At 38.7% G+C, this 25984-nt stretch overlaps 1 protein-coding gene across 1 annotated transcript in view; it reads right to left on the bottom strand.

The window, feature by feature from the left end:
* Window positions 1-25984, bottom strand: part of LVRN (laeverin) — a 79388-nt gene that overhangs the window by 47190 nt on the left and 6214 nt on the right. Inside the window, exons 2-3 of the mRNA XM_036845484.1 lie at window positions 4818-4960; window positions 3435-3574 (exon numbers count right to left, since the gene is read on the bottom strand). Of these exons, the coding sequence (XP_036701379.1) occupies window positions 3435-3574; window positions 4818-4960 (283 nt within the window). The remainder of the gene's footprint in view (window positions 1-3434; window positions 3575-4817; window positions 4961-25984) is intronic.

The raw sequence follows: 25984 nt of genomic DNA, 5'->3' as shown, positions 1-25984 counted from the left end.
TTTAATGTTTTGCAGAGAGCTCTTTCTCAAATTAACTGTATTCACATCAGTATAATTATCTAATTCACTAAGGCTATTCACTAAGTTGAGAACAGTGGTTTCTCAGAAAGTGTGTTATTTCACTCTTCTGCAATAACATGTAAAATTTTGTAGCTCAAAAATAATCCTGGGAATGGTATCTACCCCCACAGAAAATGTCGATTCTATGCTGGAGTAAAAGGGTCCCTTGGATCCTTGCTTCCCTTTTCAGGACATATTTCCAATGATTCAAACCAGAATTGGGCAGTTAGTAGGGGTTAAACAGTATAGAATATATTAAGCAAATTTGAATCATGCAAATTTAAAATGGTTTGTTAAAGAAAACATGAATAGTCCCATCTTATTTTCCAAATTTGAAATAAGGTTAATTAATTTTAAAAAGTTCATCAAAAGTCTTATGACTTTATAGTTGTTGAAGCAAGTGAATTATATTCTCTGTTTATGACACTTCCTCCTTAGTACCTGAAAAGAAATCCCTGCTGTGTTTAGTTAGTTTAACACAACCGTGCTGTCATTTGGGCATTTGAACTTGTTGGTGTGACTTTGGTGACTAATGTGATGTTGTTTTAACATTCATTGGTATTTTAATATGAAGTCATGGTATCCCCAATGCCACCTGAGCACTTTTAAATGGAGTTGTTAGTGTTAGCTAAAAAACACGTATGAAACTTATAACCCTAGAATGAAAGTTAGCGAGGAGGGAATTAGATAATTATACTGATGTGAATACAGTTAATTTGAGAAAGAGCTCTCTGCAAAACATTAAAGAAAATGCAAAGAAAACGAAAAGCAACACAACAATATCTGCAGATTGCTGCCCTCCAAGACCACGTTCACCTGACTTGGCTTTTACTTCTGCTGGAGAATTTGTCTTGAATCAAGTGACTTTTGAATTACCTGAGGGCTTCAGGAACGCTCCCCTTTCACAAAATGCAGCCACCTGTTCTGAAAGCCGCCTGCCTGGAGCCCCTCCTTCCTTGCAGCCTCCTCCCCACCAGGCCCCATTATCCTGGGAAAGAGGGGCCCAGCACTCCGCCCTGCCCCTAACGCTACCCGTACCTGCCCCTTCTCAAGCTCTCACCTCCATGGCAAGGCCAGGAAGACATCTAAACCAGAGCCCACGCTACTGAGTGGAAATAACAGTCACCTTTCCCCACGTTCAGGATAATGTGTGCAAATTAACTGTAGTCTTGGGGGGAAAAAAGGCAGTAACAACTAATGTTTGCACGTAAATTTCCAGGTTACAAAGCTCCTCCCGTAAACAACCACTCTTTAAGCCAAAAGGGAGGCAAATGATGATTACGAGCTGTGGGGGAAGAGGCAGGGCAGCGAGGAGCACAAACAGGTGCAGAACGTTTCGGGAACGCAGCCATAAAGTTCCTTCAAAGTCACACCTAGGGCTTCCCTGGTGGCGCAGTGGTTGAGAATCTGCCTGCCAATGCAGGGGACACGGGTTCGAGCCGTGGTCTGGGAAGATCCCACATGCCGTGGAGCAACTGGGCCCGTGAGCCACAACTACTGAGCCTGCGCGTCTGGAGCCTGTGCCCCGCAGCAAGAGAGGCCGCGATAGTGAGAGGCCTGCGCACCGTGATGAAGAGTGGCCCCCGCTCGCCGCAACTAGAGAAAGCCCTCGCACAGAAACGAAGACCCAACACAGCACAAATAAATAAATAAATAAATTTAAAAAAGAAAAGATGACTACTATCTTTAAAAAAAACAAGTTACACCTAGCCCACCAGTGTGTCCTTGTGGCCCTCCTTAGACACAGCAGACCTCAACATCTAAGAGCGGAATATCTTTACACATGCCCACGTGTGATAAATTCTACTCAAAATATGTTATTTCCAACCTTAGTTATGCGTGTCCTATGTTTATCCTCATGCCACGCATGAACCGCATTTTCAACTTCACTAAATTTTTATCTCTTACTTAATGAGTCATCTTTGTAGAGTCTGGATGTTATTCCAAGAGTACAGTCTGGTTCCCTGTAGAGTATATGGTGGACTCCTTCGCTTCCCAGAGCTGAGCCAGAGCCAAATGCAACATTCCACTGATAAACTCATCCCAAATTTCAAGTTTCTGGCTAAGACCATGACTTTCTTAGGCATGTTCCATTTCCTCTTTGCTTTCTGTGGCAGCTGGCTTTCCTTCCAGGGTGATCTCTCATGAAGAAACAGGTATGATCCTTTATAAGAATTATTCACTGTGCAGCAGCATTGAGAGCAACAAGCCACTGGAGATGAGGATGCTGACAGTCACCTTGGGTCACTCGTGAGCTCCGGGCCCACTCCTTCGTGCCAGGTACAAACCATGGGCTTCCACATCATGCCTGAGTAGATTTCATCAATATATACCATGAACGTCTGACTTGGCTCATGTTATATCTGTGGATATGAAGCATCTACCAATGATTATTCAATAAGGGAAATCAGGCTGGAGCCAACAGCTGAGGAAAATGAGCTGTTGTTTGCATCTAACACGGTATTATTAATTCATCCTTAGGAGGAGGGGCTTTGAACGCTCCTGCCCCTGGTGACAGACTTGGCTCATCCACAGCTTCCTTGCCTCCACAAGTCAATGGCACAAGCCTGGAAGTTCATGGGCCCAGGAGAGAGCCTCCGCCTGCTGTAGGGCCTGACTCTCCTCAGCCCGGTGAAGTCGATCCTACTAGAAAGAACTGGGCCTAAGGCACTGGCCCTACTTACCTCCACACTCTAGCGTAGGGAGTGAACCAGTCTATAAAGTACTGCTACAATAACCTTGATATTTCCCTAAAGGATTATTATGTAAAGAGAGTATAATTGGGTGAAAAACTGGGTGTTTCAGGACAGAGCACCTACTTACACAACTCTAGGGAAGTGTTCATGCCCCGGAGGTGAGGAACCCAGCGGACCTGCTCCTTGATAGGGATAATGCTTAACCTGCCTGCAGCATTTCAGCCAGAGCAGCTGTCCCAGCTGGTGTCAGTCTGGGTTGTTTGGTGTCTGTGTCATAGTGGCTGCTAGACATTTTGGGCAGCACCCTGGCTTCAAGGCTGCAGTAGGATGTAGGCGAAGTAAACAACAGGTAAACCTGAGCTTCCAGATGCTAGTGTGGCCGCTTTCCCTGTTCTCTCCTGTACTCCGAAAGGCAGCGAAAGCCCGGGAAGTGGGGGGGCTCAGAACCTGCCTCGAGTGGGCTTAATGGACAGCCTTTCCATAGAAACCCGTCCGCAGAACCGCAGTGGGAACCGTTGCATCCCGTTCTGCAACTCCGCGCTGAGAGTGGTAACAGGGCTTGGGGGAGATCCAGGAGGGGACGGTGGGGTATGTAGGCATAGCCCCTGATGCAAGAGTGCCTGAGCGGTCCGTGGCCAGTACAAATGTCCCCTTACCTGGAGGGTCTCCCTCACTCACCTCCTTGCCCCTTTCAGTCCTGCTGACATGCTCGTAGTCACAGATGGCGAAGGCGGCTAAATAAGTGGGCATGTGGGGCGTGGTGTGAAAGGTAGTAACAGTCCACTTGCTTCCATTCACGTCTTCTTTCTCAGACTGACCTAGAGAAATTGATTTTAGTCCAAATCACTGTAAATAAGCAATAATAAGCACAACTATCTACCTTTGAAATAATTTGTCAAGTCGACTGTCACCCAGCTAGTTCTTCCCAACTCCTCCCCAGAGTGCAGCAGTTTGGATTTGTCTACCCCCAAGCTATCAAGACCATATTAGGAAGGCCTAAGGACAGTATCTCGGTCCTGAATTAGCACCTTGAATAACATGGTCTGGATGGAGGGCAAATCTATGGGCACTGTAAACTAGGCCCATGAGCTACCTCCTCTCTTTCCCATCCACGACTGTTTCCTAGTCCAGCCCATCTCTCTCAGCACTTAATCTAGAGTTTCCCAGGCCCATGGGAGGTCAACAAGGTACAATTCTGCCATTCTCAGGTTTCGGGCAGGTCTTCAGTGGAGTCACACTGCGGGTTTTAAACCTGAAATCACAAACTCAGACGCCTGGGAGGGCCGGGTACTTGATGTGAACGGGCTGGTGTACACTAACAGGAAGTGGTGGGGACCACGGCAGGCGGGGGCATGGGCTTGGTCTGCAGGAGGTAGCCCCTTCTCAGCGGCAACTATCACTGGCACGTCGGAAGTGCAGGGCCAGTGTTGTTGGATGTTCTGAGTTTCAAAAAAAGAAGTAAGAATTTTTATTTTTATGAGGAATCTCTGAATTAAAAGAAATTGGATGCCAATTCAATCAAAAGAAAAAACGACTGTGAGCCAAAAACAAAACAGAAAACAAAACAAAACCAAACCCACATCTATGTACCAGATTCAGACCAAGTTCACTAGCTTGTCATAACTAATGATCAATAGTTGAAGCCCAGATTAATGGGCAGACAGGCTGCCAAGGTATGAGAACAGTGTAGTGTCCTCAGCTCCTAATACAAAAAGAATCAGGATTTACCATCACCAAGATGTGCGCACTGATGCAATATCCCATGTGACTGCCCTCCCTGGTTATGCTATACTACAGTCACAACACACTCTCAGCACACTGCCTAGGAAATCTACTGATATAAAATCTATTACAGAGTTAAATTTATATACACATATATAATTCATATAAATACAAATATATAAATATATAATCAGATAAACGTATTACATAATTATATCATATATAACATTATATATACATATGTATATGTGTATATGTAATTATATGTTATGTATGTCTATATACACATATACATATAGGTACATGTATACATATACAACGACAGGAAACATTACTTACCTAGCTTTGGCATGTTGGAAAGGGCCACGTAACTTGGATGATGAATAACTGTAATATTAAAAGTTGCCTTCAGAGCTGGCTCATCAAAACAAGGGAAAACATTCCTGGCAAATGTTGGTTCCATCTGAGATGCTAAGAGGGCCCTGAAATACATTTTTGGGAAAAATCTATTTTTATCTCAAACCAGAGGAAGCAAAAAATATATATATATTGAGGGATTATGGCTTATAATTATCTTCAGGAAGGAGCTGTAATGTTTTCCCCTCATCTTCCTCACTGCCCTCCCCATAATACATACACACTCCAGTTCTCACTGTCCCTGAGAATTCCTGTAAGACCTAAAATACAAAAGAACTCTTTAATTTTCAACTGCAAAATAACATTTACTTCATTACATCATATGCCTTTAAAACCTTTTACAAACAAAATAGGAACAAATATAACAAACATGCAATGCCAGGCTTTTGAGAACCATGGATTTTTTTAAACTAGGATTACTTCTTTGGGGATGGTCTATTGCTTTCATCCTCCATCAAAGTGCAAGTCAAAAGAAGAATGTATGATTTTTATCTTTTTCTCACGTTCCTCTTTTTCTTGCTTGAAAACTTTAAAAAGTTTTATTTTGCATATCCTTGGGGCTAAACAATATGGACACATCCCAACTGAACAAAACAATTTTCATTTACATATGGATGGATTTATCGAATCCCTACTGCTCCTTCCTCCATCTCCAAGGAAAAATACAAAAGGTGACACGATCCCACCATGCACTGGTGATTTATAGGGAAAAGCTTAGGGACAAGAGTGCCCTGAGCAAACAAGAAGATTTCCAGGTTCACCCTCTGTAAACACTGCCTGAGTCTGACAAGAGCATGGCTCCTATCAAACAACTTTCTCCTCCAAAGAAACCTGCAGTCTCATTATCCCATTTTCCAAGACTCTGTGACCTGGGAACTGCTTTTAGATGACAACTGTGGATGCTAAATTCCTTTTTTTCTCCGAAGGTGCTGAGACTTAATGTCTCTCATGCATTTACCCCAGCTCAGGCCCAGTTCTTAGATAAATAAAAGGAGAATTCAACACAGATATCTTGAGAGCCCTGTCTAGCCATTATTCACCTCTGTAAATCCCTCCTCCACCATGATAAGGGCCCTGCTCACATAAAACTTCACACAGCTTTAGGAAGAGCACACAGAACAGCAGGCATGTTCAAAAGCTTTTCACAGTCAGCTAGTTTGATGTGCTCATAACCTCACTGTGACAAAACTGTAATTTTCGACAAGCCTACTTTGCTTTATTTGCTTTTCCCTACTTTATTCTACTCTTGCTTTCTTGGCTGAAAGGGGGCTTGTGGGCTCTGACAAGCAGCCACTTTGGCTGCAAGACTCTGCTCCATCTACCACTAGCTGAGCAACCCTGAACTAGTCACGTAGTCTTGCTGAGCCTGTTTCCCCATCTAGAAAAAAATGACACTAGCTATGTTTCATCGTTGGATGAGCTTTTATATTATTAGTAACTACATTTAGCAATAAACGCCCTGTGAATTCGCCTATATTCCTTCCAATCTCACAGATTATTCTTGATATGGATGAACTACAGAAGAATTCAAGGAAGAATAAGTTACAGAGTAAGGGTGGAGGGTTGGAAATTACAAATGCATTTAAAAAGGTTCCATCACTTTGCTGTACAGCAGGAATTAAACACAACATTGTAAAAAAAAAAAAAAAAGTTTCCAGAGATCACAGGTTGGCCACAAGCTGAATATGAACCACATTTGTCTCCCCAATTAATTTTAAACTATGAGAAATTAGGGGTTATGTATTTTTTCTTCTGTATCATTTAAAATACTTGGCTAAAATATGGGTTCATAGCAAATAAGTATTTTCTCAGCCTCGGAGGCACTATAAAGTAAAGGAAGCTTGATGTTAGTATATACAGAAGAACATGAAGTATTTTGCAGAGTTTGCCACATTGGCATTTGTTTGTTTTGTAGTATTGGTTGGTATCTTTTAAAGGGATGGGATAAAGTACAGAAGATTCAAGCAATTGACAATACAGTAAAAATAAAGATGAGCAGGGAATTCAGCAACCTGAGTAGTTGCTCAGGATCTGCAGTGTAAACATAGGGGTGTAACTTTGGGAAAGTTGCTTAAACTCTTTGGACATCCGTTTCTATAAAATGCAGGATGGGACTAGATGATCTCTAAGTCCACTTAGAGCTCTAAAACTGATTCCAACAGAGATAAAGACTCCAACAGGATGGAGAAAAGAGCCCTTGAGGTGGCCATGACTGAGTCATCTAGGATGAAGAGAAATAGCCCCCTTGGGAGTTTTCATACGTGGCCTTCAGCAGATCTGTGAGCCTTCTGAAATCACAGGACACTTTGTACAAACGGTGATCTGTTAGCATGAAAAGTGCAATGTAAAGTGAAAAAGTGCATTCAATTATATAATACATGCTTATATATTTGGAAAGCCAACACATGCCTATTGTTCTTGTAATGGAAACTATAGAAAGTACAGCTTGATGACATCTCTGCTGCCATAACTCCCCAAAGCATGTGAATCTCAAGGAGGTGGCAAGGTGGGGAGGAGGGAGAAAATCAGCCTCTTCAAGGAGGTGAGAAACTTTCATGCTCACCAAAGGTGCAGGTTTAAAAAGGCAGGGAGACACCAGCTTAGGGAGTCACTGCTTTAACAAATCAAGCATCAAGCAAGTCCTTCCAATTCCATGACTGAGGTCTCCAGAGAAGTGAAATAAAAGAAACGCTTGGATTTTACTCAACTATTTCCCTCCCTAGTGTTATACAAGCAAACAAAAAGGGAAAAATCCCTACAACACACAGCCTTTCTGGCTCTCAATCTTAACTCCAAAGGTCAGGGCCAGCTGGCAGCACACACAATCTGGTTATGCCACATCTGGACCCAAGGCTGGTATTTATTTCCCTTCTCTCTCTGCTTTGGACTCAAGCAACCCTGTAAGGATATCCTTTCTCCCTTCAAACCTCACAGAAACATGTTATTATGGTGCCTATGAAGTCTGGGTTTAGAGTGGTCAGCTGGTGAGGGAGTTAATTTGGGAGAATTTGTCTCCTAGTGGCTCACTATTGCAAAGCCACTTTCCTGCCCTCTTGTACAGCCAGAGAATGGTGGGCTCACCACTTTCTTGTGCTGGAAAAGGTCTCAGCAGGCAAGACACGTGATGCCCTTGGGGATCCATCTATTACCACATAAAAAATATTCATTCAGTACAGTATTTCATTCCAAATTATTTTATGAACTCCATACGCCTACAGCTCTAGTTAAGAAGTGCTAAATAACATAGCTGGTCAAGGATTAAATAAGACTCTTTGGAGAGTTGTCTCCCCTGATTTTTTTTTAACACAGTAACAACACTCAGAAATCAAAATGTTTAGTAAAGACAGATGTTACACCACTGGATTGGCCCGTGAATCATGTTTGTTTATTACTTGTGTAATACGATCTTAAAACGGAAGTTTCCACCAGACGACAAAACATAATAGATGTAAAATTCCAAACAAAGGTGCCAAACCATGTTATGAAGATTTTGAAAGTAAATGGCCTCAAGAACCTTCAAGCCACTCTTGGGTTTCTCAGCTACATCGAGGACATAGAAGAAGGGTCAGAGAACGTAGATAAAAGAGGTCAGAGAAAAGATTCCTTGGTGGGGAGGGACATTATGTTGCCATGTCCTCCTGCACTCAGGGAGTTGGGAGGAGGTGCAACCCTCTAATCCTGAGACAGGGGGAGAAAATCCCTCAGAGAGCAGTGGAAGTGTTTCCTAAGGCTGAGAGACTTAGAGGCTGGTACCCAATTCACTCCTGAGAAAGCTGAAATTGACACTGGCTGGAGTCGAACTCCTATCAGGTGGGAATCTATACTGACTGTTTTAGAGCCAGAACCAGGATAGTGCTGCTGCCTTGGGACCCACATCAGTCCCAGGCAAGGGATGTATGAGTGTTCCTTGGAAAAGCCATGGGCCCTGAGACAGAATCTTAGATTCTGTCCAATAGAGCCACCTGGAGGAGCTTGGAGATGCACTACTGTGTGTCTAGGGGCCGAGGAAGGAGTCACAAGTGACAATCAGAACGGAGAAATAAGAGAAGCATCCTGCAGGGACAAGAGAATTGTAGGAGAAAGAGAAACAGTGAGAAAGCTCTGAGGACTCCAGGAAAATGACATCTCAAGGGAAAAAGGCATCTGCTAGACCAGAGTGAGACCAAGCGATGAGAGTACTGGTTCAAGTAAGAGCTGCCCTGTGTGTTGCCTCTCCCTGTCTCCACTAGTCCCACTGGACCTGGTAGGGTTTAAATAACAGCTCAAGATGGAAGGGGAGGACTAGAAATAGGAGGCAGAGAGATGGAAGGACCACTACCCTCTATGTCACTGCAGGCTTCTATCCTGAAGTCAGCCCAAGCTCGGAGAAGTGAGGTTGGAGAGAGAAAAAGGGAGATTTAACAGCAACTTAAGTTCAAAGTTTTGAGTATCACCCAGAACTGGATTTCCTAAGTTTTTTGCGTCTGGATAATGTTTGTAACTTCGTGACCATAGATCATCTATTACCTAAGAATTAGCAGGAAATTATGGGTTGCTAGAGTATTCATGCAGGAGCAGGAGCTATTATCCCAGAGACTAAATTGTAAAAGGACAGTGGGAGAAAAATGATTGCATTTTTACTGAATTATGAGGTGTGGTATTTCAATATGCTAGTTACACTTGTTTTCAAAAGATACAGGATCTAAACCTGTGATGAGCAAACCATCTCCTGGAGGAAACTGCTCAGCCACATAAAATGTGTGGGTTCAACAGCTCTATAAGGTAATGAACTGACCTCTTTTCTCTGTGACACCAGCGATATCATGTGCTTGGCACTTGAGTTCACTGACCTTGTTTTGAGACTTCTAAATTCTTTCCTAATATAATTTCTCTCTTGTGTGTCATACCCTGAGGACTGTGCCAGATTTCCTGCATAAACAGCGACTGGAAGGGAGTCTTTTTCAATTCACTGTTCACTCTTTGGACACCTGCACAAAATGATTGATCTTGATCATGCTGTTTTCACCTTAATTTGTCCCAAATAAAGATCTTAATTTTCTTCAGGCACTTCACACTAACAAGCCACTCCCACCTCTTGATTTTTCTATTTTCATTTCTCTAAATACTACCATATTTTTTCTTATCTTTTAAAAAGGAAATGGAGTGATCAGAAATGCAAGTATTCCTAAAGGATACTGAACAAGAATAGGATTCATACATTCGCTCTCTCTTTTTTTCTTAAATTTCGGTTGGTTTTTTTTAAATTTTAATTTAATTTTGTTTTTACACAGCAGATTCTTATTACTTATCTCTTTTATACATGTTAGTGTATACATGTCAATCCCAATCTCCCAATTCATCCCACCACCACCCCCACCTCCCCACTTTCCCCCTTGGTGTCCATACGTTTGTTCTCTACATCTGTGTCTCTATTTCTGCCTTGCAAACCGGTTCATCTGTACCATTTTTCTAGATTCCACATATATGCGTTAATATATGATATTTGTTTTTCTCTTTCTGACTTACTTCACTCTGTATGACAGACTCTAGATCCATCCACGTCTCTACAAATGACCCAATTTTGCTCCTTTTTTATGGCTGAGTAATATTCCATTGTATATATGTACCACATCTTCTTTATCCATTTGTCTGTCGATGGGCATTTAGGTTGCTTCCATGACCTGGCTATTGTAAACAGTGCTGCAATGAACATTGGGGTGCATGTGTCTTTTTGAATTATGGTTTTCTCTGGGTATATGCCCAGTAGTGGGATTGTTGGGTCATATGGTAATTCTACTTTTAGTTTTTTAAGGAATGTCCATACTGTTCTCCATAGTGGCTGTATCAATTTACATTCCCACCAACAGTGAAAGAGGGTTCTCTTTTCTCCATACCCTCTCCAGCATTTGTTGTTTGTAAATATTCTGATGATGCCCATTCTAACTGGTGTGAGGTGATACCTCATTGTAGTTTTCATTTGCATTTCTCTAATAATTAGTGATGTTGAGCATCTTTTCATGTGCTTCTTGGCCATCCGTATGTCTTCTTTGGAGAAATGTCTATTTAGGTCTTCTGCCCATTCTTGGATTGGGTTGTTTGTTTTTTTGATATTGAGCTGCATGAGCTGCTTGTACATTTTGGAGATTAATCCTTTGTCAGTTGCTTCGTTTGCAAATATTTCTCCCATTCTGAGGGTAATCTTTTTGTCTTGTTTATGGTTTCCTTTGCTGTGCAAAAGGTTTTAAGTCTCATTAGGTCCCATTTGTTTATTTTTGTTTTTATTTCCATCACTCTAGGAGGTGGGTCAAAAAAGATCTTGCTGTGATTTATGTCAAAGAGTGTTCTGCCTATGTTTTCCTCTAAGAGTTTTATAGTGTCTGGTCTTATATTTAGGTCTTTAATCCATTTTGAGTTTATTTTTGTGTATGGTGTTAGGAAGTGTTCTAATTTCATTCTTTTACATGTGGCTGTCCAGTTTCCCCAGCACCAATTATTGAAGAGACTGTCTTTTCTCCATTGTATATCCTTGCCTCCTTTGTCATAGATTAGTTGACCATAGATGCGTGGGTTTATCTCTGGGCTTTCTATCCTATTCCATTGATCTATATTTCTGTTTTTGTGCCAGTACCATATTGTCTTGATGACTGTAGCTTTGTAGTATAGTCTGAAGTCAGGGAGTCTGATTCCTCCAGCTCCTTTTTTTTCCCCTCAAGATTGCTTTGGCTACTCGGGATCTTTTGTGTCTCCATACAAATTTTAAGATTTTTTGTTCTAGTTCTGCAAAAAATGCCATTGGTAATTTGAGAGGGATTGTGTTGAATCTGTAGATTGCTTTGGGTAGCATAGTCATTTTCACAATATTGATTCTTCCAATCCAACAACATGGTATATCTCTCCATCTGTTTGTATCACCTTTGATTTCTTTCATAAGTGTCTTATAGTTTTCTGAGTACAGGTCTTTTACCTCCTTAGGTAGGTTTATTGCTAGATATTTTATTCTTTTTGTTGCAATGGTGAATGGGATTGTTTCCTTAATTTCTCTTTCTGATCCTTCACTGTTAATGTATAGGAATGCAAGAGATTTCTGTGCATTAATTCTGTGTCCTGCAACTTTACCAAATTCATTGATAAGCTCTAGTAGTTTTCTGGTGGCATCTTTAGGATTCTCTCTATATAGTATTATGTCATCTGCAAACAGTGCCAGTTTTACTTCTTCCTTTCCAATTTGGATTCCTTTTATTTCTTTTTCTTCTCTGATTGCCGTGGCTAGGACTTCCATAACTATATGGAACAAGAGTGGCGAGAGTGGACCTCCTTGTCTTGTTCCTGATGTTAGAGGAAATGCTTTCAGTTTTTCACCATTGAGAATGATGTTTGCTGTGGGTTTGTCATATATGGTCTTTATTATGTTGAGGTACGTTCCCTCTATGTCCACTTTCTGGAGAGTTTATATCATAAATGGGTGTTGAACTTTTTCAAAAGCTTTTTCTGCATCTATTGAGATGATCATATGGTTTTTATTCTTCAATTTATTAATATGGTGTATTACATCGATTGATTTGCATATATTGAAGAATCCTTGCATCCCTGGGATAAATCCCACTTGATCATGGTGTATGATCCTTTTAATGTGTTGTTGGATTCTGTTTGCTAGTATTCTGTTGAGGATTTTTGCATCTATATTCATCAGTGATAGTGGTCTGTAATTTTCTTTTTTTGTAGCATCTTTGCCTGGTTTTGGTATCAGGGTGGTGGTGGCCTCATAGAATGAGTTTGGGAGTGTTCCTTCCTCTGCAATTTTTTGAAAGAGTTTGAGAAGGATGGGTATTAGCTCTTCTCTAAATGTTTGATAGAATTCAACTGTGAAGCCATCTGGTCCTGGACTTTTGTTTGTTGGAAGATTTTTAATCACAGTTTCAATTTCATTACTGGTGATTGGTCTGTTCACATTTTCTATTTCTTCTTGGTTCAGTCTTGGAAGGTTATACCTTTCTAAGAATTTGTCCATTTCTTCCAGGTTGTCCATTTTATTGGCATAGAGTTGCTTGTAGTAGTCTCTTTTGGTGCTTTGCATTTCTGCGGTGTCCATTGTAACTTTTCTTTTTTCATTTCTAATTCTATTGATTTGAGTCCTCTCCCTCTTTTTCTTGATGAGTCTGGCTAATGGTTTATCAATTTTGTTTATCTTCTCAAAGAACAAGCTTTTAGTTTTATTGATCTTTGCTATTGTTTTGTTTCTATTTCATTTATTTCTGCTCTGATCTTTATGATTTCTTTCCTTCTACTAACTCTGGGTTTTGTTTGTTCTTCTTTCTCTAGTTCCTTTAGGTGTAAGGTTAGATTTTTTATTTGAGATTTTTCTTGTTTCTTGAGGTAGGATTGTATTGCTATAAACTTCCCTCTTAAAACTGCTTTTGCTGCATCCCATAGGTTTTGGGCCATCGTGTTTTCATTGTCATTTGTCTCTAGGTATTTTTTGATTTCCTCTTTGATTTCTTCAGTGATCTCTTGGTTATTTAGTAACATATTGTTTAGCCTCCATATGTTGTGTTTTTTACATTTTTTCCCTGTAATTGATTTCTAATCTCATAGCGTTGTGGTCAGAAAAGATGCTTGATATGATTTCAATTTTCTTAAATTTATCGAGGCTTGATTTGTGACCCAAGATGTGATCTATCCTGGAGAATGTTCTGTGTGCACTTGAGAAGAACGTGTAATCTGCTGTTTTTGGATGGAATGTCCTATAAATATCAATTAAATCTATCTAATCTATCTGTGTCATTTAAAGCTGTGTTTCCTTATTTATTTTCTGTCTAGATGATCTGTCCATTGGTGTAAGTGAGGTGTTAAAATTCCCCACTATTATTGTGTTACTGTCGATTTCCTCTTTTATAGCTGTTAGCATTTGCCTTATGTATTAAGGTGCTCCTATGTTCAGTGTATATATATTTATAATTGTTATATCTTCTTCTTGGATTGATCCCTTGGTCATTACATAGTGTCCTTCTTTGTCTCTTGTAATAGTCTTTATTTTAAAGTCTATTTTATCTGATATGAGAATTGCTACTCCAGCTTTCTTTTGATTTCTATTTGCATGGAGTATCTTTTTCCATCCCCTCACTTTCAGTCTGTATGTGTCCCTGGGTCTGAAGTGGCTCTCTTGTAGACAGCATATATATGGGTCTTGTTTTTGTATCCATTCAGCCAGTCTATGTCTTTTGGTTGGAGCATTTAATCCATTCACATTTAAGGTAATTATCGATATGTATGTTCCTATTACCATTTTCTTAATTGTTTTGGGTTTGTTTTTCTCGGTCCTTTTCTTCTCTTGTGTTTCCCACTTAGAGAAGTTCTTTAGCATTTGTTGTAGAGCTGGTTTGGTGGTGCTGAATTCTCTTAGCTTTTGCTTGTCTGTAAAGCTTTTGATCTCTCCATCAAATCTGAATGAGATCCTTGGTGGGTAGAGTAATCTTGATTGAAGGTTCTTCCCTTTCATCACTTTAAATGTATCATGCCAGTCCCATCTGGCTTGTAAAGTTTCTGCTGAGAAATCAGCTGTTAACCTTATGGGAGTTCCCTTGTATGTTATTTGTCGTTATTTTTCCCTTTTGCTTTTAATAATTTTTCTTTGTCTTTAGTGTTTGTCAATTTGATTACTATGTGTCTCGGTGTGTTTCTCCTTGGGTTTATCCTGCCTGGGACTCTCTGCCTTTCCTCGACTTGGGTGGCTGTTTCCTTTCCCATGTTAGGGAATTTTTTGACTATAATCTCTTCAAATATTTTCTCGCAAACTTTCTCTCTCTCTTCTCCTTCTGGGACCCCTATAATGTGAATATTGTTATGTTTAATATTGTCCCAGGGGTCTCTTAGGCTGTCTTCATTTCTTTTCATTCTTTTTTTTTATTCTGTTCCGCGGCAGTGAATTCCACCAATCTGTCTTCCAGGTCACTTACCCGTTCTTCTGCCTCAGTTATTCTGCTATTGATTCCTTCTAGTGTATTTTTCATTTCAGTTATTGTATTGTTCATCTCTGTTTGTTTGTTCTTTAATTCTTCTAGGTGTTTGTTCTTTAATTCTTCTAGGTCTTTGTTAAACATTTCTTGCATCTTCTCGATCTTTGCCTCTATTCTTTTTCCAAGGTTCTGGATCATCTTCACTATCATTACTCTGAATTCCTTTTCTGGAAGGTTGCTTATCTCCACTTCATTTAATTGTTTTTCTGGGGTCTTATCTTGTTTCTTCATCTGGTACATAGCCCTCTGCCTTTTTATTTTGTCTATCTTTCTGTGAATGTGGTTTTCGTTCCACAGGCTGCAGGATTGTAGCTCTGCTTGCTTCTGTTGCCTGCTCTCTCATACATTCTCTCTTTCATTGAATTTCAAAATTGGAAGTGACCTTGGAGAGTTCCACCATCTTAGTTTACAGATGGGGAAGCTGATACCCAGGAATTTATGCAACTGATTTGATAACTAGTAAGTGGTAGGGATGGTACCAGAACCAGGGCTCCAGCTCCCAAGCCCTGGGTCCTTTCCATGCACTGCCTGCTTGAAGTATATAATGTCACAAATACTAAAATTAAAGTAAGATATCATGAAGATGACTGAGGATTAACTTTATAATCAATAGCATTACCAAGAGAGGATAAGACTTCTATTTCCAGCATGAGGAAGCAGCATAGGCTAGAATTAGCCTTCTGCTGAAAACAACTAAAAAAACCTGATGAAATATATGAAACAACTGTTTTCAGACGTTAGATAACAGGACGCTCAGGACTGTGATTCCCAAGAGAAGAGAAACAAAGAAGTTGAACTCTACAATCAGTTTGTCTTTCTATCTGGAAGTGATTTCTAAACTGCAGCACAGGGAAGGAAAACTGAAACAGAGTTCAGTTGTCTCACTAAGTTGAAGAGGCAGAGGTGGATGCTCAGGGAGACCTAGATAGCTAGAATTTGCAGGGTAGACTACAAGGGAGGTGTAGGTATGCAGAGAAAGACATCCAGAAATCTGCATAGAATCCCCCTCGAGTCTTTGGTCAAATAGTACTCTGCACTTCAGAAGGTCAAGCAAAGAAAATCTGTCAGGGAAAGAATAGCTACTAGGGAGGGGAAAGCTGAACAATTCCCAGAGCTCACACAGTGCTAGGAGTTGTTCAAGCTCCCAGAAACCAGAGTATAGACATCTCCAGAATATTTGGATTTTTCAACAGAGACCAGAAGGGTAATGCCTGCATAGTGAACTAAACTAGTCCTAGAGAAAAGGCGACTCTATTCTCAAAGTGCTTAAACACAAGTCTCAAGAGATCAAACGAGGATCAAAAGGATCACAAAGTAATTTATGTGCCTATTTTAAAAAAGGCCAGCATTCGTTAAAGCAATATAACAAAATGCAGCACTCAGCAACATAAAATTTAAAATATCAGGGGTTCAATTAAAAAAATGAGAAAATGCACAAATATTTGGAAACAAAATAGAACAGTTCTAAGTAACCCATGAGTCAAAGAAGAAATCAAAAGGGAAATTAGAAAGTATTTTCAACTGAATGAAAATGAAAAAGCAACATATCATCTGTGGCATGTCACTAAAGCAGTAGTTAGTGGAAATTTTATAGCATTAAATGCCTACATTAGAGGAGAAAAAAGATCTTAAATCAATGACCTTGCACCCACCTTAAGAAAATAGAATAAGAAAAGGAAATGAAGCCCAAAGCAAAAAGAAAGGAAATAATAAAGATTAATGCATGAAGTATTGAAATAAAAAATAGAAAAACAATAGAGGAAATGTATGAAATAAAAAACTGGTTCTACAAGTAGATTAATAAAGTAGATAAATCTCTAGACAGACAGATCAGACTTATTGACTATCAGAAGTGGAAGAGACTTTACAGAGCCCCACTCTCTTAATTTACAGACATAAAAGCTGAAGCCCTGGGAGTTTATGCAACTGGTTAGACAACTAGTAAGTGACAGGGGTGGTAACAGAACTAGGGCTCCAGCTCCCCAAAGAGAGAAGACACAAATGACCAATATCAGGAAAGAAAGAGGTGACATCACTACAGATTCTACAGATATTAAAATAGTAAGAAGAAAGGAATATTTTGAACAACTTTATACTTATAAATTTGGTAACTTTGATTAAGTGGACAAATTCCTTTAAAGACTTAAACTACCAAAACTCACTCATAAAGAAATAGATAACCTGAATAGCACTATATCTATTAAGGAAGCATATTTTGTAGTTAAAAACCATCTCACAAAGAAGCTCCAAGCCCAGGTGGCTTCATTGGTGAAACTCAACCAAGCATTTAAGGAAGAAATAATACTAATTCTACATAAATATTTCCAGAAAATTAAAGATGGAATACCTCCAAATTGATTATTTGAAGCCAGTGTTACCCTGATACCAAAACCAGACAAAGACATTGCAAGAAAAAAAGCAAAACAAAACAAAAAGCCACAAGTCTATATGTCTCATGAACATAGATGCAAAAATTATGAACAAAATTTTAGTGAATTGAATGCAACAAAATATAAAAGGATAATACATCAAGACCAAGTGGGATTTATCATGGCAATGCAAACTTAGTTTAATATTAGAAAGTCAAGCAGTATAATTTGCCATAGTAACAAATTAAAAAAGAAAAATCATATGATTATCACAGAAGAGCAAATCCCATACAGAGGAACAAAAATTAAAATCCCTAGACTTCTCTTCAGAAATTATTCAAGCCATAAGTCAATGAAATAACATCCTTAAACTGCTGAAATTAAAAACAAAAACCCACCAATCTAGAATTCTATACTGAGCAAAAATATTTTTCAAAAATGAAGGAAAAATAAAAATTTTCAGACAGACAAAAACTGAGAGAATTTATCACCAGTATACCTGAACTTGAAGAAATGTTAAAGTCTTTCAGGTGAAAGCAAAATAATACAACATGGAAACTCAGATGTACACAAAGGAATGAAGAGCCCTGGAGATGGTATATATGTAAGTAAATAAAATTTTTTTCTCTTGTAAAAATTTATCTTAAAGTAATTAATTGTTTAAAGGAAAAACAATAACAGTATATGGTAGGGTTAATAACCTATGTAAAAGTAAGATGTGTAGCAGCTGTAGCACAAAGGATAGGAGGGGGAAAACAGAAACATGTGCTTCTAAGATTTATATATTATATGTAAAGTGGGTATAGTTTCATTTGAATGTAGTCTGTGATAAGTTGGGACACATATTGTACCTAGAGCAATCCTCCTGCTCTACTTCTCACCTCACCACACACAAAAAGACATAGCTAATTAGCCAAGTTAATATTAAATGGAATATTAAAAACTACTCAATCCAAAAGAAGAGAAAAATAAAATAAAAAACAGTTTAGACAATAGAGAGCAAATAGCAAGATGGTAGATTTGAATCCAATCAACTCAATAACTACATCAAATGTAAATAGTCTAAACACCCCAATTAAAGGGCAGAGATTGTCAGACTGTAAGACCTAACACTATGTTTCAATAAGAAATTCACTTTTATTATCAAGACACATATAGATTAAAAGTAAAAGTTTAGAAAAAGATACATCATGTAAATAGTAATCATAAGAAAGCTGGAACAGGAATATGGAGAGAAGATCACTGGTATAGAGTGTGGCCTGTGTAGGGCACATTCTCTCAAAAGTGCTATGAGCAGGTTAAGTACGGGTTGCCATTTCTAATGTAGATTCGACCTTCAGACTTTTCAAACAAAAGGAAGACGTTTTCTTCACAGTGAACTTAAAAGATCTCATTTGTTAAAAACAAGACAACAGGCCCAAAATGGAGTCATTGGTACTATACCACACATCACCAAACCGAGACTTGATACTTAATTACAGTTTCCCCTTCTCCCAGGAATGGAATCTTAAACCACTCAACCTGGAATTACCTAGTCAGCACTAGTGAGGTTATATGTCTGATAGACCACAGTCACCCCTAAAGAAAGGTGACCTTGCCGTGAACAATCAGTCTTTGCTAGTATAACTTCCTTGTCCTGCCCCCTTCTGCCTATAAAAGTCTTTCATTTTGTACAGCTCCTGGGAGCACCTTTCTATTTGCTATATGGGATGCTGCCTGATTTATGCATCACTGAATACATGTACTCAGTTGAATTTTGTTTTTTTAACACAGTCTAAACCGTCTCAATCGACTTATGCCAATAAGAAAAGGAGGTAGCTCTACTACTGTCATGTTTGTTTGTTTTTTAACAACTTTACTGGAGTATAATTGCTTTACAATGGTGTATTACTTTCTGCTATATAACAAAGTGAATCAGCTATATGTATACATTTATCCCCATATCTCTTCCCTCTTGCATCTCCCTCCCACTCTCCCTCTCCCACCCCTCTAGGTGGTCACAAAGCACAGACCTGATCTCCCTGTGCTATGCAGCTGCTTCCCACTAGCTATCTATTTTACATTTCATAGTGTATATATGTTAATGCTACTCTCTCACTTTGTCCCAGCTTACACTTCCCCCCTCCCCATGTCCTCAAGTCCATTCTCTATGTCTGCGTCTTTATTCCTGTCCTGCCCCTAGGCTCATCAGAACGATTTTTTTTTTTAAGATTCCATATATACATGTTAGCATATGGTATTTGTTTTTCTCTTTCTGACTTACTTCACTCTGTATGACAGACTCTAGGTCCATCCACCTCACTACAAATAACTCAATTTTGTTTCTTCCTATGGCTGAGTAATATTCCATTATATATATGTGCCACATATTCTTTATCCATTCATTTGTTGATGGACACTTAGGTAGCTTCCATGTCCTGGCTATTGTAAATAGTGCTGCAAGGAACATTGTGGTACATGTCTCTTTTTGAACTATGGTTTTCTCAGGGTATACGTAGTGGGATTGCTGGGTCATATGGTAGTTCTATTTTTAGTTTTTTAAGGAACCTCCATACTATTCTCCATAGTGGCTGTATCAATTTACATTCCCACCAACAGTGCAAGAGGGTTCCCTTTTCTCCACACCCTCTCCAGCATTTACTGTTTGTAGATTTTTTGATGATGGCCATTCTGACTGGTGTGACGTGATCCCTCATTGTAGTTTTGATTTGCCTTTCTCTAATGATTAGTGATGTAGAGCATCCTTTCATGTGTTTGTTGGCAATCTGTATATCTTCTTTGGAGAAATGTCTATTTAGATCTTCTGCCCATTTTTGGATTGGGTTGTTTGTTTTTTTGATATTGAGCTGCATGAGCAGCTTGTATATTTTGGAGATGAATCTTTTGTCAGTTGCTTTGTTTGCAAATATTCTCTCTCATTCTGAGGGTTGTCTTTTCGTCTTGTTTATGGTTTCCTTTGCTGTGCAAAAGCTTTTAAGTTTCCTTAGGTCCCATTTGTTTATTTTTGTTTTTATTTCCATTTCTCTAGGAGGTGGGTCAAAAAGGATCTTGCTGTGATTTATGTCAGAGTGTTCTGCCTATGTTTTCCTCTAAGAGTTTTATAGTGTCTGGCCTTACATTTAGGTCTTTAATCCATTTTGAGTTTATTTTTGTGTGTGGTTTTAGGAAGTGTTCTAATTTCATTGTTTTACATGTAGCTGTCTAGTTTTCCCAGCACCACTTACTGAAGAGGCTGTCTTTTCTCCATTGTATATTCTTGCCTCCTTTATCAAAGATAAGGTGACCATATATACGTGGGTTTATCTCTGGGCTTTGTATCCTGTTCCGTTGATCTATATTTCTGTTTTTGTGCCACTACCATACTGTCTTGATGACTGTAGCTTTGTAGTATAGTCTGAAGTCAGGGAGCCTGATTCCTCCAGCTCCATTTTTCTTTCTCAAGATTGCCTTGGCTATTTGGGGTCTGCTGTGTTTCCATACAAATTGTGAAATTTTTTGTTCTAGTTCTGTGAAAAATGTCATTGCTAGTTTGATAGGGATTGCTTTGGATCTGTAGATTGCTTTGGGTAGTATAGTCATTTTCACAATGTTGATTCTTCCAATCCAAAAACACGGTATATCTCTCTATCTGTTTGTATCGTTTTTAATTTCTTTCATCAGTGTCTTATAGTTTTCTACATACAGGTCTTTTGTCTCCTTAGGTAGGTTGATTCCTAGGTATTTTATTCTTTTTGTTGCAATGGTAAATGGGAGTGTTTCCTTAATTTCTCTTTCAGAGTTTTCGTCGTTAGTGTATAGGAATGCAAGAGATTTCTGTGCGTTAATTTTGTATCCTGCTACTTTATCAAATTTATTCATTAGCTCTAGTAGTTTTCTGGTAGCATCTTTAGGATTCTCTATGTATAGTATCATGTCATCTGCAAACTGTGATATTACTGTCATGTTTTTAAGTTGTTTTTCATGGAGTTAGATCCCATACTTCTCACATCCATCCTATACCGTACATAAATCTTGCACACAGTAAATGAAGAGGTGCATATTTTAAAATTCTCATAACTAGTAATGGTATAATATCACTCTAATGAAAGAGACCCCAAAGGTGTGTATTTATTAATTGGGGTTAGTGATTATGAACAAGGGTCTCAGGGAAGGCCAAGTTCATCTTGCAAGATGTACTAGTGGAACATGGTCCCCTAATATTCTCAGTACTGCTGTAACAAATTTTACCCTCAGGAAGATATTTCAGAAAAGGCCTCCTTACATCTTTAAAATGGCCAAAGACAACCTATTAGCCATTCTGTACAGTCTAGGGCCATCTGAGTGACTTGTACTTATCAGGAAAGGAAAGAACACAAGATATTTTTTATTTCAGTTTTCCTAGTACCTCTTTTACCAGGTGACTAATCAGACCTTGATGAGCTAAGAAACTGGTCTTTAGCATAAGTATTCTCTGCAATGGGTTCCAAAGGTAAGAAGCAACTGGTACAAAATATAGTTTTGGAGTACACTGGTTTATGGAGTCCTTGGTAATAATTGTTTGGAAAGCTTGGATGAATTGGAATGTTACAAGCTCTAGTCATTAGTGTTGGAGGAAACATTTATTTTACATGAAGAGAATTAACTGTCAAAATTTACTTACCAGAACTCAGATGTGTAAAGCAATCTGTCCTATAACTTCATACTCTGGAACCCATATTCTCACTGATGGTAGAGGAAAAGAACGCAAGCTTGCCAATTACAGGTTACTCATCGTTACTGATTTTAAAACAGTCTTGTTTGGGGGGATAGTCATTTAAAATCCAAATTCCCTTTCAGGGCTCTTTTATTTCCTACAGGCATGAGAACTAAGAAGCTTTCTCCTACACCCAGATGCCAGACTGGGGAAGGGCAGAGAAGGAGGAGACCTCTTGACAGGAGAGGACTTCTTGGATCTGCCATATTGATGTGGCTGCATTCTCTTGACTGGTATGACTTGTAAACCATTCCTTCACAACAGTCAAGGCTCAGTAGTTCCCACTGATAACATGGCACTCATCTGGGCTCTTGCTCACATGGCCAGTCCTCTGAGTCTGGCTGCAACTCCCTCTGGACCACATCTTGCACAGCCACTCCACAGCATTCACTGCAACACATTTACTTCGATCCCTGGCATGGCGGCCCCTCTTTAGCTCCCTAGTCAATGTTCTTATCCCATGTGCAAAATTCTAGATCTCCTGTGACCTCAAATAGATCACAACTAAAACATGCACAATCCAGGGCCCATTGGCCTAAGCCATTTCTACTCTATGAATTAGAAGCCACACTGGTTGCAGACCATGCTAACCATAAAGGGAAGAACAAGGGTGTTGCTCTGAGATCTTCTTCAGGCACTCTTTTGGTAATTTTGTTGTATCCTCCATTCTCCATTATGTTCTATCCAGTAACAGGTAATGTCAGTGTCTGACAAGATCCAACACCCATTTGTGATTAAAAAAAAAAAAAGCAACTCAGAAATACTGTGAATAGAGGGGAACTTCCTCAACTTGATAAGGAACATATACAAAAAACCTCCACCTAAAATCATACTGAACAGTGAAAGGCTAAAAACTTTCTCCCTAACATTAGGGAAAAAGAACGTCCACACTTACCACTCTTAGTCAACATAGTGCTGGAAATTTCAGCCAGCAAAGGAAGGTAAGAAAAGAAATGGCATATGGATTGGAATAGTGGAAATAAAACTGTCTCTGTATGCAGATAACATGATGATCTACATAGAAAATCCCAAGGAATCTATAAAAACAAAACAAAAACTCCTAGATCTTGCAAGTGAGATCACCAAGTCCTAGGACACAAGATAAGCACACAAAACTCACTATTTCTTTGTAGTAGAAACAGATACATAAAAACTAAAATTAAAAATACAATACCATTTACGATTGCTCAAATAAAATTAAATACTTAGGCATAAATCTAATAAAACAGGTATAGGATTTGTATGCTAAAAATGATAAAACGCTGATGAAATAGATCAAAGATTTAAATAAATGAACAGATATTCTGCGTTCATGGACTGGAAAATTCAACATAGTAAAGAAAGGCAGAAAAAGAGTGGGAGACAAAAATGGGAAAAAGAGCAAGGGCAAAAAAATAGAAAACAGTAACAGATATGGTATATATTAATCCATTATATCAATACCAATATCAGAAATGAAAGAGGGGACATCACTACAGATACCATGGACATTAAAAAGATAATAAGGAATACTATGAACTAATTTATGCCCACAAATTTGATACTCTAAATGAAAAGGACCAATCCTTGAAAGATACAATCTGCCAAAACTCACACAAGAAGGAACATTCTGAAAAAGCCTATATCTATTAAAGAAATTGAATCAATAATTAATAACCTTTCAAAACAGAAATCACCAGGCCCAGATGGGTTCACTGGTAAATTCTACCAAACATTTAAGGAATACCAATTCTCTACAATCACTTTCAGAGGATAGAAGCAAAGGGAATACTTCCTAACTCATTCTATGAGGCCAGCATTACCCTAACACCAAAACCAGAACAAAACATTATAAGAAAAGAAAACTACAGGCCAATAGCTCTCCTGAACAGAGAAGCAAAAATCCTCAACAAAATATTAGCAAATCAAATCCAACAACGCATAAAAAGAATTACATACCCCAACCAAGTGGAATTTATCCCAGGTATGCAAGACTAGTTCAACATTCAAAAATCAATTAATGTTATCCATCACATCAACAGACTAGATAAGAAAAATCACATGATCACCCATTAATAGATGCAAAGAAAGCATTTGCCAAGATCCAGCACCCATTTACAATTAAAATTCCCAGTAAAGGAAGAATAGAGGGGGACTGCCTAATCTTAATAAAGGCCATCTACAAGAAAATCTACAGCTAACTTCATACTAAATGGTGAGAATTTGAAGCTTTCCACTAAGATCAGGGACAAGGCAAGGATGTCCCCTCTTGCCACTCCTTTTCAACATTGTACTGGAAGTCCTTCCAAATGCAGTAAGTCAAGAAAAGGAAATAAAAGATACATTCATTGGGAAGGAAGAACTTAAAACACTCTTATTCACAGATAAGATGATCATCTGTGTTTTCTACAAAATCCAAAAGAATTGACAAAAACCTCCTGGAACTAATAAGCAATTACAGCAAATTTGCAGGATACAAGGTTAATATACAGATGTCAATTTATTTTGTATATACCAACAGTGAACAAATGGATTTGAAATTAAAAACATAATGCCATTTACATTAGTGTCCCTAAAAATGAAATACTTAGGTATAAATCTAACAAAATATGTACAAGATTTAGATAAGGAAAAATAGAAAACGCTGATGAATGAAATTTAAAAAAGAACTAAATAAATGGAGAGTTATTCCATATTCATGGATCTGAAGGCTCAATATTATCAGCGTATCAGTTCTTCCCAACTTGATCCATTGATTCAGTGCAATCCCAATTAAAATCCTAGCAAGTTAAGTTTACGGATTTCGACAAACTAATTCTAAGGTTTATAGTGAGAGGCAAAAAACCCAGAATACCTAACACAGTATCGAAGGAGAAGAACAAAGCTGGAAGATTTACACTACATGACTTCAAGACTTACTATAAAGCTAAAATAATCAAGACAGTGTGGTATTGGCAAAAGAATAGACAGATCAAGGGGATAAAATAGAGAGCCAAGAAATAGACCCACAAAAATATAGTCAACTAATCTTTGACAAAGAAGCAAAGGCAATACCGTGGAGCAAAGAAAATCTCTTACTGGACACCCACATGCAAAAAAAAAATGAATCTAGACCCAGAACTTACACCCTCCATAAAAATTAACTCATAATGGATCATAGATCTAAGTGTAAAATGTAAAATTATAAAACTCCTAGAAGATAACATAGGAGAACACCTAAATGATCTTGGGTATGGTGATGTCTTTTAAGATAATACACCAAAGACATGATCAATAAAAGAAATAATTGATAAGCTGGATTTTATTAAAATTAAAAAATTTTGCTCTGTCACAGACAATATAAAGAGAATAAGAGCACAAGCCATAGACTGGCAGAATATATTTGCAAAAGACACATCTGATAAAGGACTGTTATCCAAAATATACAAAGAACTCTTAAAATTCAACAATAAGAAAACAAACAGGGACTTCCCTGGTGGTCCTGTGGTAAAGAATCCGCCTCACAATGCAGGGGACGTGGGTTCGATCCCTGGTCTGGGAACTAAGATCCCACATGCCGAGGGGCAACTAAGCCTACATGCCACAACTACTGAGCTCGCGTGCCTCAACTAGAGCCTGCATGCCACAAACTACAGAGCCCATGCACTCTGGAGCCTGTGCGCCACAACTAGAGAAGAGAAAACCCTCATGCCACAACTAGAGAGAAGCCCACGCACCACAACAAAGAGCCCGCGTGCTGCAACAAAGACCCGATGCAGCCAAAAATAAATTAAATAAATAAATAATCTTTAAAAAAAAGAAAACAAACAACTCCATTCTATGTATGTTAACTGAATCACTTTGCTGTACAGCAGAAATTAACAACATTGTAAATCAACTAGACTTGAATAAAATAAATTTTAAAAAAGAAAACAAACAACTCAATTAAAAAATGGGCCAAAGACCTCAACAGATACCTCACCAAAGAAATTATACAGAAAAGCATATGAAAGGATGCTTCACATCGTATGTCATCAG

The sequence above is a fragment of the Balaenoptera musculus genome, chromosome 3 (genome assembly GCF_009873245.2).
Source record: "Balaenoptera musculus isolate JJ_BM4_2016_0621 chromosome 3, mBalMus1.pri.v3, whole genome shotgun sequence".
Lineage (NCBI taxonomy): Eukaryota > Metazoa > Chordata > Mammalia > Artiodactyla > Balaenopteridae > Balaenoptera > Balaenoptera musculus.
This window is presented reverse-complemented; position numbering and strand designations above follow the sequence as displayed.